Consider the following 18,732-nt stretch of genomic DNA (forward strand, 5'->3'; position numbering starts at 1 on the left):
CACCACCCACGAGCAGGCCACTGCGCAGGTAGCCAAAGAGATCAAGGCACTCCAACGCGAACACCACGCCAAGTTGAATACGTCTCTGCGAATGATCATAAGAGAATTGCGGGGCGACGCCTCCGCGGTCTGGACATGCCACTGCTGTCAATTTAGAAACGATGTAATGGTGATTGAAGGGGAGCATCCTTTGGGCGTGCTGAAGTGCGAGTACTGCGCGCATGTGTACTGTCTCTTCTGCGCACATACAGCAACCCTTCACCGCTGGGCGGCCGAAGGCAGCTTCCGTTCTCGTGACAAACATGATCGGAAGGTGGCAGGAAGGGGACTGCCGTATGTATCCGTATGTCAAGACTGTGGGCTTACTTGGCGGGCAAAGGTAATTGGTGTGAAGAGAATGCGGTGGGGTTTCGGGAGTAAGGAATGTGTTTGTGGATGTAAACCTAGTGTTGCGAAGCCGTGGGTAGGATTCAAGGTCAATGAGGCGGAGGCGGTGAGCGAGAACACGAGAGCGTTGTTGAGGATGATGGAAGAGGAGTTGGCAGATAGATAATTCAACAAGGCGTTTCTGTATGGATCAATTCAAGTCATACCAGGGCCGCCTGTTGCTCCGTCACAATCTTTCTGGAATGTCCGTCCACTTCCATGGCTCTGGTCTCTTCGCAATAATATCTGGTACGCATGCCCAAGAACAAACCGCCACCTTGATCGGAAGTATCTGCTGCTGGAAGAACCAACCCTCAATCCATTCTGCTCTCGGTACGATGTAGTCTCTACCGCAGCAATGGCAGCTGCGAAGTGGCTTAAACATCGAAGCATCGTTTTCTTCTGCTTTTGCAAGAGTAGCTTCAACGCCACCAGGAATACTGCCGCCCACGTAATAGTCGACTTCTTCACGAACGCGGTCTGGCTCGGTGTTATACGCTTTGACCAGGGAGAGCGTAGCTAGCGAAGGGACTCGAAAGGACGAAGGCCGATCGAACCAAATATCGGGAATGCCAACGGCGCCGAGCGAAGTGTGCGTCAGAATTGCTGATTGGGATGCAGAAGGAGACGTATCACAATTTTGATCCGGTTGTTCTCGCATTGGAAGCGCAGGAGAGCCTTTCAGAAGCCGACCCGTGTGGTCGTAGTACGAAGCCGTGGTCCTGTGAATGAGGAAGAGCGTGTCTTGAACAAGGCTGACATCGTCGACCTTCACGCTTGGAGGGGTGTAAAGGTGGTGTCCTTCAAATTCGCTCCACTCCAGTTCCGTACATCTCAGCATCATGGCCGAAACTTTTGGCTCTCTTTGAGCAAGGGTAGAGAGCACTTCAGTAGGTGATTTGGACCTGGCCATTGCCAACGCTACATTGAGATATGCAGTCTGACCGGTGTTGTTGAACTCATAGAGTGGATTTCCCGCCAACTCTAAGCGCATCAAGCTGCCTTGACCCTGCGAAGTACATAACGAAAGCAATTCGCAAGGTAGTGTATGTATCAAATTGTAGCAGAGATCAAGGGTTTTCAGATTTGTGAGCTCTTTGATCTGAGGAGGAATTGCCTCGATGGCGTTGTGGCGTAAGGTAAGGCTAGTCAGGTATTGAAGATTGAACAAGGTAGGCGAAAGGCGGGAAAGTTCATTTAACGATAGATTCACATGTATCTCGGGGATCATGGACCGATATTGACCTTCGGCAGGGACATCAACGTCGATACCTGGAGGAACGGTAACGATCTGATTAAGCATGCCGAGCTGGTGTAGCTCATCGTCCTGTATATAGTAGCTTTGGAGGTTGTAGTGCATCTCGTTGGAGTCGAGGCCTTGTTGGATCACCCGAGAGATCCGGGCTTCCCAAGCGCTCGTGGACTTGGTCGTGGGCTCGATGCCCTCATCCGAATGCTCTAAAGACTCCGGCGCTGGTGGATCGGAGGGTATGTCGGAAGTGCTGTCGAAGCCGAGATACGAAATTGCAGAACTCGCAGGTGCGGATGCTTCGGAGTCATCGCTCATCATGTAGACACCGGAGTCAAAGTTGCGGTTGAACTGCCTCCTCTTCGGCGCGCCTCTCGGGCCGGTCTGCCACCATGTACCAGCGCGCTTTCTCTTGTCCCTTGGTGACTCGTAGTTCGTCACATCGGCGGTATCAAGCGAATCATTTTCTGAGAAGAGAGGCGGTGGACTGCTGGATTTGAGGGCGGAATATCGCGGGTCGAGAAGAGGCGAGTCCAGATTGGTCGCGTGCGCCGATGAGGGGAGCGGGTCTTCGTGCATTTCGCGTCGTTTTGCGTCGCGGTGGGTGTGTGACTATTAGTGAGGGTGCCACTGGCGAACACTGGGCGAAAAAAAAAACGAATGTGCGGGTCGGTGGTGCAGAGGAAGGAAACGGTGGGCTGGAGCTTGACGCGTCGCGGGACTTTCTGGCTGGACGCGACCCTGGTTCCTGCTAGCGTCATACCGTCATCCACCGCCGCGCACGGTGAGCGTTCGCACGTGTGCCATGCCGTGGGAAAAGTTCCGTGGGGAAAGGGAGGAATGTTATCACCAAAATAGCGGACATCAATGTCTTGTTTCTACAGGTATGACACGAGCCTCTTTAACTCGCTACGTTACGAGTATCTATCAGAGGTGCTACAGAATACATACGAGTCGCACAGTATGCAACGCCTCGAGTAAACAGCAACTTTCCAAGACATCAGCGCAGTGAAGTCTACAGCCCTGCCATTCGCCTGAAAGCAATATTTGGCAAAAGCCTCCCTTCCATCTGTGTGTCCTTTCCCTCCAGCGGTTCCCCTTTGCTCATCGCCAGCTCCGTGTATATCCTACCCATCGGCTTTGTCGGCGTGATCATGGGCTTGTACACCGCATCAATCGGGGCCATCAGCGCCTTCTTCCACAACGGCTGACTGGGCATGAATGGATGTATCTCCGGGTGATCCCGCCAATCCACTCCGGCTGGTCGCACCGTATAAAGCTTGAAGTTCGGTGTCGCCTTGTAGAAGTCAAACATGGACTTCTCAACCTGTCCCTTGACGCGCCCGAACATGGCTGTGAACATGCCCGGGTTGTGAGTGGCGCCTTCGGCGGATACGAAAACGAATGTGAACGGCGAGTTCGGATGCAGCTTTGCGAACGCTTGTGCGGCGGCGAGGGGGTACTCGTGCGTTATCTCGAAGTATTGACTACAGGAACAATTAGCTTTCTTGCACGGGATGAGTGGAGTAGGAATAACCAACGCCTTGTCAACGTCATTCTGCGAGACGCCCAGCGCCCACACACAGCCCTGCGCATCCTTGAGCTCGTCCAGCAGCGTCTGATCGTAGGTCATGAAATCCTTGTGTATGATGACTTTCGCTTTAGCTTCGCCCTCTGCCATTTTCACGGGCCGTCTGCTTAAGATGGAGATGCGCGAGACAGCGTCGTTGGCGAGCATCTGCTGTAGCACGCCCGAGCCGACGAGCCCAGTGGCCCCGGTCAAGATGAGGTGCACCATCTTGCGAGGGCGTCGAATGTAGGAGGAATTGATCTGGTCTTGTCAATTGGTGGAGGTAAGCGCTATTTGAATCCCTCAACTCGAGACGACTGGTACCTTCGTAGGTTAGTCCGACAACGATCACTATGTGCGCTGAATCGCTATCTCCGCTGTCTCCACGCTGTCGCGCATACTGGCACAGACAGATGCCATGAATGGGGGCATCCTGCGAGATGCTGATGGTGCTGATGTTGCTTGTGCCGTCCGATGCTCGTCCGCAACGAGGGGCAGAGCTGTGTGACGGACGTTATCTAAGCGTTGGAAAGCGTGTCCCTGGCTAATGCACCCGCATGGGACGATCTCTCAGGGTCGGACAACATCCTTTGTGCTCTCTATCTTCGCAAGGTCTAGTTTGCATCTCATCCATGGTCGAATATCTCGCATTCGAGGCCGCGCGGGCACTATGACAGGCCCACTGTCCCCATGCATCCCTGCCAATCGCCGCGGCTAAACCCCCTGCTCGCATTGCGTACATATCGCCATGTTCAGGTTCTGCCATGTCGCCTAGATGACATATTCGCCTTTCCTTCTATCTACTGCCGCAACTGCGGTCGCTTTTGACCTATGTGTATCATCTCTTGATCATTCCTTCGGTTTTCATTTTCCTGCGCCGTCTAGCACGCGCCTTCCACCATCGACATGGCTGCCTCCGCGGCACGGGCATTGGCGGATGGCCACATTCTTTCCACGATTCTCCTTCATCTTTCCAATATGAAGTATAAAGATAGACGGCAGTATGGGCCGGATCAGCCGGTTGAGTTCCTCGAGTTCCGACCCACTTTGGTGCCCACAATCCTAGTCAACAAGTTGTGGGCAGATGAGGGCACCTCTATCCTTTGGTTGGTGATGTGAGCTGACTTGCCTTGCTCTACTAACATGTACTTCCTGAAGGAGACGCTACCCGCACCTTCCATCTTTGAAGCACATGCCCTTGGAGCGAAGGCAATACTACGCCAACAAGGTCCATTATGTCTTCTCGCTAAGTCCACCACCAGGATCCGTGGAGACTTTGGATTATCTGACAGGCTTGGCATGGCCCAATTTGAAGAGCTTGGAACTTGAAGTCGACCTGCAGCGATATGGTTCACCGTACATTAGCATGCTACATGCCGGACTTGAGCATGTGGAACTGTCAGGGTACCAAAGCGGAGGATCCAAGTACTTTACTGACACCATCCTCCCAACTCTCTTCGTCAGTACTACTCCCCACCTTCGCACATGGAAACTGACGTGAGAAGAATCCATGCAAGAATCTGAGCAGCATACGTATTGGGCCCGATACAATTCTGGACGAAGATCCTGTGCACGTCAGCGTCCTGTATCAATATCTAGATGCATGCCCCTCAATCAAAGCCATCGAAGTCAAGTCCCTCAATCTCATGGACAAGGATGCTTTGTTTACGCGATTGAGTCAACGGCAAGGACTAGAGAGTCTGCAGATTGATCTTGATCCCGGTGTCGCTCTGATCCCGCTTCTTTCGGGACCAAATGCCCTACCGTTTCCCTTTGCGTCTCTCACACGGTGCTTCATAATGTGCTACCCCGAGGTTGCGCTGGCACTTCCCATACATCTACGGACAATTGAAGAATTACAAATAGACATCGCAAGAGCACCAATCTCACCCCATCAGCCTTCCGACTTTGGCATCCTCGAGGATATGATAGCCGAGCTGTCCCACTGCCCTTCACTGCGGATTCTCAAGGTCGGCATTAGCTCTTTGGCCGATGATTTCCCATCTTCTATCCTGCTTCCAAGATTATCCGGATCTGCTCTTGGTAGACTTGGGAAGACATGCCCGAAATTGGAGGACGTCAATCTTCTAGCTACCGAGCCATCAGCGATCGACGGCTCGTCGATATCGAGCGAAGACTTTGATAGCTTCTGCAAGTCACTTCCGTACCTGCGTAACCTAAGTTTGAAGCTGCAACCCACGACTGCGTCAGCTTTGCAAACGACAGCACTTCAAAGCTTAGGCCGGCATTGTCCAGAGCTTGAGGTTTTAAGATTGAAAGTCGCCTTTCAACTTGATAGAATTTCAGTCCCTGGTGCCGTACCGCAGATTCTAGTAAGCGACAGTACGTTTGTGCCCGAATTGCTAGATCAGCAACACATCTCTGTTCTTTTCCCGAAGCTCACCCATCTTGCCTTGGCTCGCCCAGACACCGCACTCGCACCGGTACCCGACTCTTTCACGAACTCTGTCTCCTCGCACTCAACCTCCATCGTCGACCCCACTACAGAAGAGGACCTCGTGCGCTCCTGGGCACATCCCCTCCTTATCCACTTCCCTCGCCTAGAAATCCTCGAAGCGTGGGGCGACTTCAGCGGCGAGGACAATGAGTCCCTCAATTACTTTCTGCCCACCCAAGAGATTCTAGCTTCGACGTGGGAGTTCCTCAGCGGTATCGAGCAAGACCTATGGGAGGATGACGAAGAGTCGCTCGAAGAAGGCGATAGCTGGAACTCTCTTGAGGATTGGGAGAAGGCCAGTCTGATCAACGAGTTTGCGTTTGGCGAGGATGGGCCGGTAGACGTGGATGAGTTGTATCCTGATGTGGGAAAGCTTGCGGTACGCGATGAAGAGTCGGAAGGTATGATTACCCCAGGTCGGACATTGGACCCTGGCGACTACTTTCAAGACGTGCCAGCACATGGTTGAAAGCGGGCACGACTGGCGAACTCTTACTTTACTTCTTGTATACGATTTGAACGATGGACGCATATATGGCTTGATGATTGGATCTCGACTCGAACGTGCGGCTAGCCGGACTGGACGCTCTCTTTTATTCACGCACAAGAATAGATGAAGGCCACGATACGACTATAAAATGGAAACAAAAGCATGGGTTTTCGGGGAACATATACACAGTTTTGTACGCGCTGTTCAACACTACATAGGACAGTTTAGGCGGTCAACAGCTCTTTTGAAGCTCGTAGATACTTCTGAGGCTTCCGTTTCGCACATATGATCACATACAGCTTGTCCCTTTATTTCTACGACGCTTTGGAATTTTCCCATCTCGAATGTGCAGTGTTGCTTGAGGACCGGCACGCTCGATGGATCACAAACTCGCGAGCCTCTTTCGCCAGCGCTCGCTCCCACCAACGCATCACCTGTCCCCCGAGCAGACGCTTACTCTGTTATTATCTTCCTTGGCCTTACATCATTCCAAATCTCCCGCGCGACCTTCCCTACCTGTCATTCCGGACCACTTGATACTCCAGGACCATCCCACTACGTTCACCAAACACCCACTGCCTCGAGGCACATCACCCAAGCGCTCCATACCCCTGCCACGCTTCTGATTGGCTCAGCGTAGAAACTTGGACAAATGGCAGCTTGATACGCGCTGGCAAGCTAGCCGTCTCAGGAAGCGAGGTCATGCTAAACGCGATACACTTGTGGGACAATTTCGTCCCGAACCGGCACAATGCGAGCTAAAACGAGACGTCACTGCTGCTAAATGCGTTCGATGGACAGGGCGTGGGGGAGATCGCGATGCGAAGCGACCGGATCTGACTTTGGAAGAATGCATTTTGGGAAAGAAGCTGGACGCGACTGCTTCGCGCCTGCACATCTTCTGGGCGACTGACTGATTCGGGGGCAGGCGCGCTTTGGAGCTACTGCATCGTCTGGTACTTAGAAGAGAAGGAAGCGCCAACATACGGAAGCTACGCAGGCTGTCAACATCGTGACTGAGGCAGCGCCCATGTCTTGCGCCGGCGCATCTATCGAAGAGCTCAGCGACCCAGAACTTGACCATGCGCATGCCAGACGCAATTCTTCTCTTTTCCGCATTCATTGAATCCGTTAGTTCAGTACCGCATCTCATACCATCACCACCTGAGCGACCCTCAATTCCATTCGATCCATTCCAATTACAACAGCCTCCGCGACCGCACTCACCACATCCGCCGCGCCGTGCCGGCCCTCTCTCAAGCCTATTGATACCAAACTGCGCGCTATCATGCTATTTGCAAACGCTCCCAGACGATGGTTGTGCGCTAGAGATAGACCTGAAATGTCACTGCTCGGCTGGGAACATCCTGGGCAAGGCGGAAGCGTGCGTAGAAGCGGCATGTAGCAGGTCGGATCAAGAGGATGCGAAGGAAAAGGTTGCAGCGGCTTGTCAGGGAGTAGGCATCAATCCAAGCATCCCCGGCAGCCCAGCGTCGACATCAGCGAGCTCAGCATCTACAGCAGCGGGCTACGCTACCGCCTCGTCCAGGGCACCTTCTACAGAAGCAGCAGCAACCACACTTTCTCCGCCATTGTTGTCCATGGCCTCGACAACGAGAGCAAAATCGACGCCAGCTCCACCACCGCCCTCGGACGACTCACCTTCCGACCCCTCATCCAGCTCATCCGCAACCCAGACCGCCGCTGCCTCTGTCTCTGCTACAACGATGTCCCAGTCTCCACTCCGAACCTCGACTTCCACACCCACACCCACCCACACGTCCCTTCCCGTACCCGTTTCTGACCGTGGCCTCTCCGATGGCGCTAAAGCTGGTATTTCCATCTCCGTCCTTTTCGTGGCCTCCACCATCTTCATTGCTTTGTCTCTCTACATCCGCCGTCTCAAGCGCCAACTAGCCCTTGCCAAAGCCGCCGCCAACGTCCCTGACTCCGTTCTACGATCGCCGTCCCGCCGCCATAGTGGCATTCCTGAAGCGCTTTTTACACCTTCCCGGCGCCGAAGCTGGTCCGCAACACCCCGCAACAGCCGAAGACACAGTCGCAGAGACGTCATGATGTCCGAAAGCCCGGTCTCACCCCTGTCCCCTGTCTTCTTCCGAGATGGTGGTAGAAGAACGAGCATAGCTGGCATGGTGAATAAAAAGCGAGTGAACACGTTGAGCATCGTTGTGGAGCGGGAAGACGAGGATGCGAATAGCTTGATGAGCAGGGGTCGAAGTGTGAGGGAGCCTGTGCCCGGACAGTCTGAGGGTCTGGCCGCGCCGCTCGAAATGGACGGGGAGTTCGCGGCAATCTTTGAGGCACCAACAAGTATCACACCGAGAGCGAGGAGTACGGAGCGGGATAGGGAGGAGTGGAAGGAGTATGACTTTGGGAAGTTCTAGCAATCTCGTGCTCGACGGCTCTTCTACTAGCACAGGGTGGGTATGTATGCATGGGAATATATCACTGCATGGTATGGAAGGATGAACACGAGATATCAATCACGTACAAAAGAAACACAAAGCTAGATGTAACTCAACTCAATCTATCAAGAGATATCTGATAATCGACAGCTCAGTCTATATCAACGTCCTAGCTGTGTTGATCATGTTGTAGCAGTGCAGCGGTCCGTCACCATACAAAGCGTGTCCAGAGAAGCATAACCGTTATGCTCATACCCGCGTCTACGTCAACGCTGAACCTTGGTTAGCTCCAGTTCCCCGACGTCCTAAGAGAAGTCCAGTACTTACCACTTCAGCGTCAACGAGGCTTGATGGTCGCCTCCGGTTTCTCGACCTTCGCGGCGGCCGCCAATTGCTCTAACCAGGCCTTCTTGTCCGCGCCCACCTCCTTCTGCTTCGCCTTCACGACGTTCGAGCTCTGTGGCTTGTCCACCTCTGGAGCCGACACCTGGTTCGCGCGCTGTACCAGCGTCAGTCCTTTATGTTTCTCGTACTGCTAGATTCTATTCAGGGGATATACTCACAGCGGCGACGGCCTCCTCGCAGGCAAAGCAGAACTTGTTCTCCGTGCGCTCGAGCTCCATGGTGCCGATGGAGCAGGTGTTCTCGTCTTCCTTCTCGGCGCAGGGGTGGAACGTCGTGAAAGTGTGGGCGCAACCGTGGACGGTGTGCTGGCGGTGGCACATTGCGGCTTTGGGAATGCTAAGGTGGGTAGTTCTGGATAGGGTTTCTGAGAAGGGCTGTCTGCGTGTGGGTGTCAGATTGGTCGCGGCCTTCGAGAGGGAAGTGAGTTCCTTACTGTTTGGGTAGTGGTGGTCGAGACTGGCGAGGAATTGCAGAACGGAACTGGACAGGGCGGAGGGGTTGATACGAGGGTGGAATTGGCGGGCGAATTGGGGTGGTGAAGGAGAAGTTGAAGTGCGCGCCGTGAACTGGCTTCACAGTATGGCGATATCAAGCGGCAGGCGTGAACAGTGCGGCACTGTGAAAGTCAACTTATTACGCTCTTCACGGTAGATTTGAGCAATGAACTTGGGCGCAATGCATTCTACTACGACTCTATGCTGGTGTACTTCATCGATCTGTTCAGCACCCTGAGCTATCTCGCCCATGCCCAGAGATTAAAGTCATCCACGAAGGAACACCCGGCTTGCCCTGACTCTAGAAAGAAGTAACCTCCCCGTTTCAGTCGTTTCGATCTCGTGACCTTCCGATACCCTCACCTGTCTATCGCCATTTGCCTTCGATATATCCCAAGCTTTCAGCACGAACATGAACCCGTGCATCGTGTATCCCGAACCCCAAAAGCCTCCCCACAAGCGGTGGCGTAAAAGATGCTCAGTTGAAATGTGGGCGCAAGACACGTAGCCAGACCACGAGAAATTGAAGCACGGCCTCCACATTGTCTTTAATTCGATTGAACATGTTGCGACACTGGCGATTTCTGCACGTTTATCGAACAGAGAGTACTGCAGGTATAGATTCTGGTGGCTCCTTCTCTTGCTTGTGCGCTAGACACGAGTGTAGAGGGAGATTTGTGGAGGGCGCTTTGCGGCAAACTGTCGGTAGCGTTCTTTGGTCGCAAGCGCAGAGGTACGCACAAGGCGAGGGGGAAGGGAGGCAGGAGAGGTGGCGGACTGCCCGGAAGGACGAGGTAACTGGGTTATGGAACAGAATCTGCTTAGCAAGGTCAGCCGCTGCTGGAGGGGGGCGGGCAGACCGAGTATACCGGCGACAATGGGTAGCTAGATATTGTGGATTGAGCTGTGCACGCGGAGGGCTCTCCAAGAGTACAGACAGGATACACTCTGTACAGTGGCGGTATGATATGCGGTTGACACGCGGTTGGTATATCTCGAGGTTTGTTTTGTTGTCGAGAAGCAGAACGAGCGTAACGCGAAGGCGAGGCGCGACACTGACGTAGGTCTCCAATCTCGCGCTCACAGTTGTGATACGGCTCACCAAGGATATGATACAATAGAAAGGTTCGCATTGAGTCCGCCAGATCTTGCCCAGGGAGTACTGAATGGTAGGCACTTCTTCCTCAAGGCCTCGACATCGTCGAAGGCACTCAATGAAAAAGATGAGGAAGCAAACCCGAAGGCGAGCAAAGACGAAAAAAATTATGCCAGTGGACCCGAAGGTCCAAACTCGACCAGCCTCCAACGTGCAATGGAGGCGATCTCGCTGCTCTTGAGCGCCTGACTAACCCACAACCGTCACCAGCGGACTCGCCAACAAAAGAAACCATTGCCAATCCTCCTCGGTGGTGCCGAATGACAGAGGGAGGTGTGAGGGGTGAAGAGCGAGAGACTGGAGGCGGCGGCGCTTTATATACACCCCAGGCGCCTCGGATCAGTGATCACGTGCGAGGCGCCGACCTGAAGTGAAGGACGCGGCCACTGATCCAGAAGTTTCCGCGCTCCTCGGCCGTCGGCTGTGCCGCCCGAGATCACTGATCTATTCACCTGGGCGACGAGCGCTAAAGGAGGCAGTCGTTGTCACGTGCACTGGCGCGCGCCCGCCTATACAAAGCTGCTTTTCCCCTCTTCTCTCCTTCTTTTCTTCTTCATGCTGAGTACCCGCTTGGCTACCCTGCCGTGGGTCAGTGTGGTGATCATAGAAGCCCCTGTCAGCCTCGGCCCAATGCGACAGCTGGGTTTTTGGTTATCCCCCATCCGGCCAATTTTTACTTTCCCTTCGCTCTTCGGAGTTCGACTCTTTTTCATTGAGCTCATCAGCGCTGCTGGTGTCTTAAGGAAGAAGCCTTGTGTACTGTGGTCAGATGGTCAACGTCCTCGTGCATTAAGGTCCGCCTTGTACCTTGACTTGCTCTCACTGTATCCAGCTTTGTGTGAGTGACTGTCATATGTGATGCTATGCTTGCACGCCGAAAGCTGAAGTGGACCTCTCCAGCGCGTCGTCGCTCTCACCCGCTACATAAACAAACCTTGAGCGCCTGCAATTCCACCTCCATAGCCACGATACTACCACCCCAACCTCTGACTCAACTGTTTACATCGATTTCTCATGAAATTTCTACTTGAAGATCCGCCAGCATGGCTTCTCCCACTGGAGCTCGCTGTCGTCGCCGCCCTCTTCGTCCACCACATCTGGCGCGTGCGTTTCGAACGCCTCGAGCCAAACGCCCTCTTGTACCGCACGACTGAATAGCAGAACACCATCACTGGGCCACGGTCTGTCAGACAAGAAGCTACCCGCCCGCTACGAGATTCCTTTCCGACGAAATCTGCCACTCGAAGCCCATTCACGGCGAACGTACTTTTGCCACGAGCTCGAACTACGCACACAACCTCACGTTTCCACGGATACTCTCGATATTGGTCAGGAAGACAGCACAACGGCATGTGTTATGGAAATGTAGGGTAAAGTTCTTCCTGCAGCGGGACTTGGGGGCGAAGGCAGAGACGATCTTGGTTGAGGATTAGACAAGGATTACATCACTGCAACATGCATAATGGAGGCGAAACATGAAACAAAGTTCAGCAAATGCAGATTCCCATATCTAACTGAGGATGACCGCGCATATTGACTTTCCCTGCACTTTCTGCAGCCCTACTTCCTTCTTGCACAAGCCATGGTATCCCTCTTGCTCCCACTACTTGATTGCTTCCAGATGCACATGCTCTCGGCTTTGTGACGACCAGCGGTGTGCCCTACAGTCCTTGCTGACCTCGAAATACATGCTCGTCGCATACACGTCTCGACACAGCCGGCTTGTATAGAGCTCCTCTTGGGGCGACATCCTCGACCCCGACACACTTGTGTCGTCAATTCGCACGGTGTTCTGATAGACGTTCGGTGCGGGGGTCTCGGTGAGAGCATCTTTGTTGCGGCGGGAGATATCTCGGCTTCGAGCGTGATGCTGCAGGCGTTTCCAGTGACGAATATTGACTTGCTCGGGGCTTTTGAGTGCTTCAAGACAATCACCAAACTGAATCTGCGATGGACAGGTTGCTCAATGTCTAGCTTAAGCAGCAATACTGGAGAGTGCCATGGGCAAAAGAGGAGCTCACCCTCCAAGCACGAAGCCGGGCAAAAGTCGTGCCATTGAGCGTGAGACAATGTTCTGAGGCCCTTGTATCGGCACACATACTGGAGGGTGCCTCAAATTCCCGACCATTTCCGTGGTACCGGCGCCTGGTGCCTCACCTCGCAACGTGACCGTCACCCAGCAACTGGCACGTCACATGACTGTTCGCCTCTTGGCAGGCTTCTTGGCACCCCAGGTCTATATAAGCCGCCCAATCTCCGTCACTCTTTCTCTTTCCTCAGGTGAGAGGACGGTAACTTCGCGGACCTTGGGCGATCAAGAAGGCCCTCGGAACACGCATCGGGCGCATTGCACAGCGCGTTTGATGCGGCATGCTCCCTCCGGGGTCCATGGCGGAACAATTTTTGTTTTCTTTATTACAAGTTCATCTTCGGGTGAACCCACTTTCTTTTCGTTCAGTTTGTTGACGCTGTCAACTGCTTGAAGAAGAGCCTTGTTCGCTGTTGTTGTTGATGTTGTTGGTCTTCTGGTGCCGTCACTGCCATTGCGTACCTCTCTAACAGCGGTTTGCGCCAGAGGCTCAAGCTGGGCTTTCTTGCTGTTGTTATTGATGTGGTAAAGCAGTTTTCCACCTGATGATGTACTTATCTGCGAGCGTGCCGCGAGCTTGCAGCTGCTTTCTGGACGGCTGCGCTACACGATGCCCGAAGCTCTCGTGATTTCGTGCTTGACGTCCTGACTCAGGCTGCAGTCACGGTATTGAAGTCTTTCGTTCGCCAGATAGCGCCTCGGACAAACAAGCCCTCGATCTGTTTCACGCATGCTCTCAATACGTCCCATTCTGTTCGAAGCTTACTGCTCCTCTATTCTGTAATTGATTTGTAGGTCTACAGATGTAAGCACTTCTAGTGAGTATCAGCGACAGTGTAGCCTAGTAGTACTCAGCGCCTTCTACCCAAAGCTCTCATGTCCCTCCTTCGTCCCACGTTCTGCCAGCCGCCTTCACCCGCAGGTGAGTTGCCTAGATGTATATCCTACTGCTGACCAGTTTTCCTCCTCTCTCAACACCAAAACGATGGTCAACACTCGCGGCCGTCCGCGGTCTCCAGACCGCCTCCCACGCCCTCTTCTCCGCGCCGACCGGCCTCCCCCTCGCCCTCCTCCGGGCAGGGAGGGTCGCAGGCCGTCGCCCGTGGCCGGGGGCAACCCATACTCTGCGTAAGTCAGCGAGAACCTGCTGCGTACAAGCTTGGAGGAGTTGTGACGACGGAGTTGATACGAGATCGCGAGATTGGCTAACCATACACAGAGCTCCGATCCTCGAGAGCGCGAGTGCTGCTCTCGCAGCTCCGCTGCCGCCGTGGCGTGAGTGACCTCTCACGAGGTTTACTATGGTTCTAGTAACTGAAAAGTTATAGGCTTCGACTTCCGCCGCGCCTTTGTCGGCATCAGAGCCGCAGTCAGGTCCTTCGAGGCCTGGCTGCGGAGACTGTTTGGCTTCGGCCGCTGAAGCTGTGAGCAAACCTTTCCTATAGTGGCAACTGTCTTCATGACCAATAGCTAACAATGGCAATAGCGGGGACGCTGTAAGTCTATCAAAGCCCGAGCAAACAGTGGAGACAGCATGGCTAATCGATCACACAAGCAGTAGTGTCGCGATTGATGTTTTTGGTGGCGTTTGGCGTTTGGCATTTTGTCTTTTTTGTTTTCCTGGATTGTGGTAGGAGTGGGGACGGGGCTGTATGGATAGAATACCAGGAACAAAATTCCTTGAGCCTGCCATTTATGCGGTATGTGAACATGACGTGTATAGTGCATTGCAATCACAAAGCGATACGGTCATGAAAAAAAAGGAGCCGATTAAGACGACCATCTTCCCATTTCTTGTTCATTGACACCATAACGACAGACCGACACTGATGCAAGCCTGCTGTAGCCCTACCGTCATGAGGAGAGTTATAATGCACTGCCCTATATAGTCTGCAAACATATTGGCGCTTGCTGTATCCACATGCCCGTATGCCGCAGTCCGTGTCGCTTCTGATGATCCTCCTCTGAAGTTTTCTTTTGCAGCTTCCTATACTATTTGGACGAATAAGGACGAGGAAGGACGAGTACGCGACGTAATGCAGGAAGGGTTGCGGTTGCAAGGCTACTTTCATCGTTGCTGGTAGCCCACTCATAGATAAATCTGTTAAGGATAGAGTGCGATGCTAACTAAACACAATGAAAAATCGCATACCCTTTTGGTCTTGTATAGTAGAACTATACCAATTATAGTAACTACTACACCTGCTTTACAGATTGGACGCTCTATACTAGGCGGTAATTACCAGTAATGAATGCCTTCGCGGATCAGCGCAATAGTGAAGCTTCCTCTAGTTGACACAGTGTCATAGGATTGGAGCTCTGTAGGATGAAGGTATCTATTCTGTACAGTATGAGGTAAGGTGCTCGGTGAGCATGTACGCTAGGCCATGTCCATGCCTCCGACGCTCCTGCCACACCCAGTACCCAAGTCAAGCTTCATGTCGTGACCCAGTACCCAAATTAAAGCTTCATCTTGTGACCTTGTACCCAGTGTGCCATTTTCCATGTCCCAGCCTCCGGCGGCTATCTCGCAATTTCGTCTATCCGCAGACATCTTGTTGTCGGTGTTTCAAAAGCAGAGGGACACCGTGCTGCGACCTGTTGGATGAGTCAACCTCGTCGTGGTCGTGTAGTTGGCCCCGGCCGACGGTTGAAGTTGTGCCTGGCAGCAGGCTTGGTTTCGAAGGACGGTAGCGGAGAGCTGACCGCAATGGTGCAGCAGGATGGCCGATTTCGCCCTGGACAACCCTGTAAGATTGGGATCGTACAGATTTCCGGACGGTGTGCTGATTGAGGAGGAACCCCCCCGGCATCCTGTGGCATGCTCCGCATGCTGCGGGGAGGGCCTTCATTCTTGGTTGTATTCTTTGAGATGTCGGCGGCGCGATGACCCATTGGTGACTTGCTTGGTGACCACTTGTTTGGAATTTTGCCCTTCGTCTGTCCGCGTGCCTCTTGCTGCGAGTTATTGGATGGGAGGAGCACTCCCTACTGCAAACTGCTTTGATTGTGAAACGCTCCCAATCAGACCGAGCTGCGTAGTGTCTGCAACAGTGCCTCGCGGCCTTGGATGGTCGCTTATAACAGTTCCGCATTCTTGGAAGATTGTACATCTGGCCAGTTACGGTGTTCGACGGCGGCGAAAGCCTCTTGCATTCGACGATGTAGTTCGTTGTACGCCGATGATTGCGCTTGGCTGTCAGATTGCTGGTGGTGGCGTCTGTGAGCTGGCGTTGCAACGCATCCTTCACCATCCTTGTCAAGCATGGCGATCATATCGGCCATGTCGATAGAATTGATGAAAGCGTATTCGAGGTGGTGGTCATTCTTGCCGTGGTTTTTGAAAGAAGAGGCCATCGCCGCCTGGCTTCTCACGGACTGCAACGCAACACAGGTCAGCATGTGCCTATTACTATGTGCTTCGTGGAGACATACACATCAACCCCTCCGCTACCGAACCTCACCACCTTCATGTTGCCACCTCCGTCTAGACTGACGTTCTCGTTCTTGATGTTCCGGTGGACCACCGGGTTTCTGGGCGTGTTAGAAACAGACGACCCGCGTAAGGTGTTGTGAGCAAGTACTCTTTAGCATGCCGAGGTAGATCTGTCCCATGATAGGGCGGTCGATCTTCATGTGAGCAAGAAGCTCATTTGTTCTCACGCTCTACCGAAGCGTAAGAGTCGTGGGATTTGCGACGACCCGCGGCGCCTGCGCCGAGCAGGTCTCGCTTTGCGTCGTTGCCCTTCTCTTGGTTCTTCTTCAACTGTACATGTGAGTTGGCGGATAAGAGGACCTATTGGGGGAATAGGGCTCACCATCGATGTTTGGGCGGTAGATGTTCGTGACAGACTGCCAAGATCCCCGTCACCGGCTCGTTGGCACGCACTTCGAGAAGGAGCCTCAATTTCACCTTCAGGTCCAACTTGTAGAAGTCTTTCGGGAGGCCCGCAAGCGCCTCCTCGGTTGGGGCAATCCTTTGGGTTGACGTAGTTCTTGTTGATCTCCTTCTGCCCAAAGGATTGCCCCGAAGATTGCAAACGATGTAATGAGAAGGTTGCGGCGCCCAGGGCGAAGGCCTTAAAAAAACTGGCTGTTGCGGCGAAGAAATGGGAGAAAGTTGCAGTAGAGAAGCGGGAAGGTGGGAAGGTGAGATTGTGGCGTTAGACTGGGAAGGAGCGCCAAGTCTTTGCACCCGGTGAAGGGGGATCAAGCAACTGCGAGAGCACTTCATTTTGGCTGCTCGATACCTGTTGAGCTTTCGCTAAGATTTTAATAAGGGTACGTAACATTTACGCAAGACGAGGTGAATAGAAGATAGCGCGGAGTAATGCATCGGCTCCGTGATCGCGTTCTGAGCCACGTAATTGTAGCCAGCAGGCCGATGCACGATATGAAACCGACATTTACTTGGTTCGCTTCAATTAAGTAGAAGTATGTCGTATTCGTGCTGATCAGCAACATGCTAAAGAATACCCTGACATCATGAGTTTATCCACACACTCCCCCACCCCCGCAACACGACCGAAGTTGAAGGTTCATATTCGAATCCGGTACCCCTGTCACCTCATTGTCACTCCCCTACCAATGCATGACCATAGACTCATCACACCGATCTATTCCCATGCCCACGCGGGGCCGCCTGGACGAAGAGGTTTATGGCGATAATCACACTGAATGGGGATCTGTGGCGGAGTTAGCGTACGTTCAAAATGAAACGACCATTGGAGAACCTACGCGGCCGAGCCACAGTGTCACAATGTGTTAGGCAAACCCTGGGCGCCGGATAGTATATGTTGTTAAGAATGGTGATAAGAACCTGCTTCAAAGTTAGCAAGGTCCCGGTTACGAATGGGGGATGTGCATACATAGGTTTGCGGTCAAAACCGCACGAATGGTGTGGCGGTAGGAATAGCAGTAGAAATACAACAAGCACTGGGCCAAGTCAGCGAGGTCATGATAAGGTGGGGGAAACATGGTGAGAAACTCACACGGCGAGACGCAAACCGACGTAGGAATGATTGTGAAAATTCCCATCCTCGAACGAGTCGTTTCGGTAACAATGATAGTGATGTCTCATCTGGATTAGCAACCGAGTCAGCAAGACATGCTCGATCAAACACATAAGAGGTAAAGCTCACAGCGATGGCGTCCCTGTTCGAGCCTCCCCGGCTGCCGTCTGGTAGGATTTTCTGTATCTAGCTTTGTATGGCGACAGGCAGCCGGGGACCGCAATTGTACGGTGCAGTAAAAGAGGGGAGTAAGCTGAGTGCCAGTTAGCGATTTTCCGATGGGATCTCGATGAACACGCGTACAATGTGGTGTTGCTTCGCAAGCCACCAGTGCCGGACTCGCAGCCGATAGAAATGAAAGAATGGCGAACTAGAATACCGTTAGCTCGAACCCGTCGAAGGATGACGACATTGGTACGTACGAATAGAGAAATAGCATCTAGGAATGCGAGTAGAAATGAATTGAGCTGCAGCGTGGGGTAGGATATACAGTCGATAACTGGGAGCCTGTTAGATCAGATTGCGCCACATGCCAGGCAAAAATACCCACGAACGTTGAAAAATGGAGTTATCTGGCGGGCCAGTAATGACAGATTTAAATCTGAACACCTGTCAGTCCAGGACGCATGCTAAAAGAGAGAAGAGCAAGACGTACGAATGCTGATAGAGATGATTTGTCCGGCGGGCAGGACCGAGGAAAGAAATACGGAAGACTGCAAGTCTGTCAGACCAAAGGGCGTCGAAGTGCGAGGGCAAGACGCACATGTTGAAGAATGAGTTGTCCGGCGGGTAGGACTGAAAAGAATGAAAGAATGAGAACTGTGTTTATTAGATCGAACTGCATCAGCGCAAAGATGAGAGTAGACATACAAATGTTGGTTGAAGTAGGGATCAGCAGCGAGGAGTAGTGATAGAAATTCGCAGCGTGGAGTAGAGAATGAATGAGTGAAAACTGCG

At 53.0% G+C, this 18,732-nt stretch overlaps 5 protein-coding genes across 5 annotated transcripts; 2 read left to right on the forward strand and 3 right to left on the reverse strand.

Annotated features, from left to right (window-relative positions):
* Positions 1–613: 613 nt before the first annotated feature.
* On the reverse strand, positions 614–2,254 carry N0V89_012495 (uncharacterized protein; the record flags this gene model as incomplete). The annotated part of the gene is made up of 1 exon (XM_056221216.1): positions 614–2,254. One exon carries the CDS (start codon positions 2,252–2,254, stop codon positions 614–616), a length of 1,641 nt encoding a protein of 546 aa, XP_056065203.1.
* A 436-nt stretch (positions 2,255–2,690) lies between these two features.
* Positions 2,691–3,473, reverse strand: N0V89_012496 (uncharacterized protein; the record flags this gene model as incomplete). The annotated part of the gene is made up of 1 exon (XM_056221217.1): positions 2,691–3,473. The coding sequence occupies one exon, from the start codon at positions 3,471–3,473 to the stop codon at positions 2,691–2,693; it is 783 nt and encodes a 260-aa protein (XP_056065204.1).
* A 750-nt stretch (positions 3,474–4,223) lies between these two features.
* N0V89_012497 (uncharacterized protein) lies at positions 4,224–6,172 on the forward strand (the record flags this gene model as incomplete). The annotated part of the gene is made up of 3 exons (XM_056221218.1): positions 4,224–4,360; positions 4,404–4,704; positions 4,763–6,172. 3 exons carry the CDS (start codon positions 4,224–4,226, stop codon positions 6,170–6,172), a joined length of 1,848 nt encoding a protein of 615 aa, XP_056065205.1.
* A 1,622-nt stretch (positions 6,173–7,794) lies between these two features.
* Positions 7,795–8,598, forward strand: N0V89_012498 (uncharacterized protein; the record flags this gene model as incomplete). The annotated part of the gene is made up of 1 exon (XM_056221219.1): positions 7,795–8,598. The coding sequence occupies one exon, from the start codon at positions 7,795–7,797 to the stop codon at positions 8,596–8,598; it is 804 nt and encodes a 267-aa protein (XP_056065206.1).
* Positions 8,599–8,956: 358 nt separating this feature from the next.
* N0V89_012499 (uncharacterized protein) lies at positions 8,957–9,344 on the reverse strand (the record flags this gene model as incomplete). Its single annotated transcript, XM_056221220.1, has 2 exons — positions 8,957–9,154; positions 9,183–9,344. The coding sequence occupies 2 exons, from the start codon at positions 9,342–9,344 to the stop codon at positions 8,957–8,959; spliced, it is 360 nt and encodes a 119-aa protein (XP_056065207.1).
* Positions 9,345–18,732: the final 9,388 nt, after the last annotated feature.

Source organism: Didymosphaeria variabile (genome assembly GCF_027946475.1).
Source record: "Didymosphaeria variabile strain IMI 356815 chromosome Unknown scaffold_10, whole genome shotgun sequence".
NCBI lineage: Eukaryota > Fungi > Ascomycota > Dothideomycetes > Pleosporales > Didymosphaeriaceae > Didymosphaeria > Didymosphaeria variabile.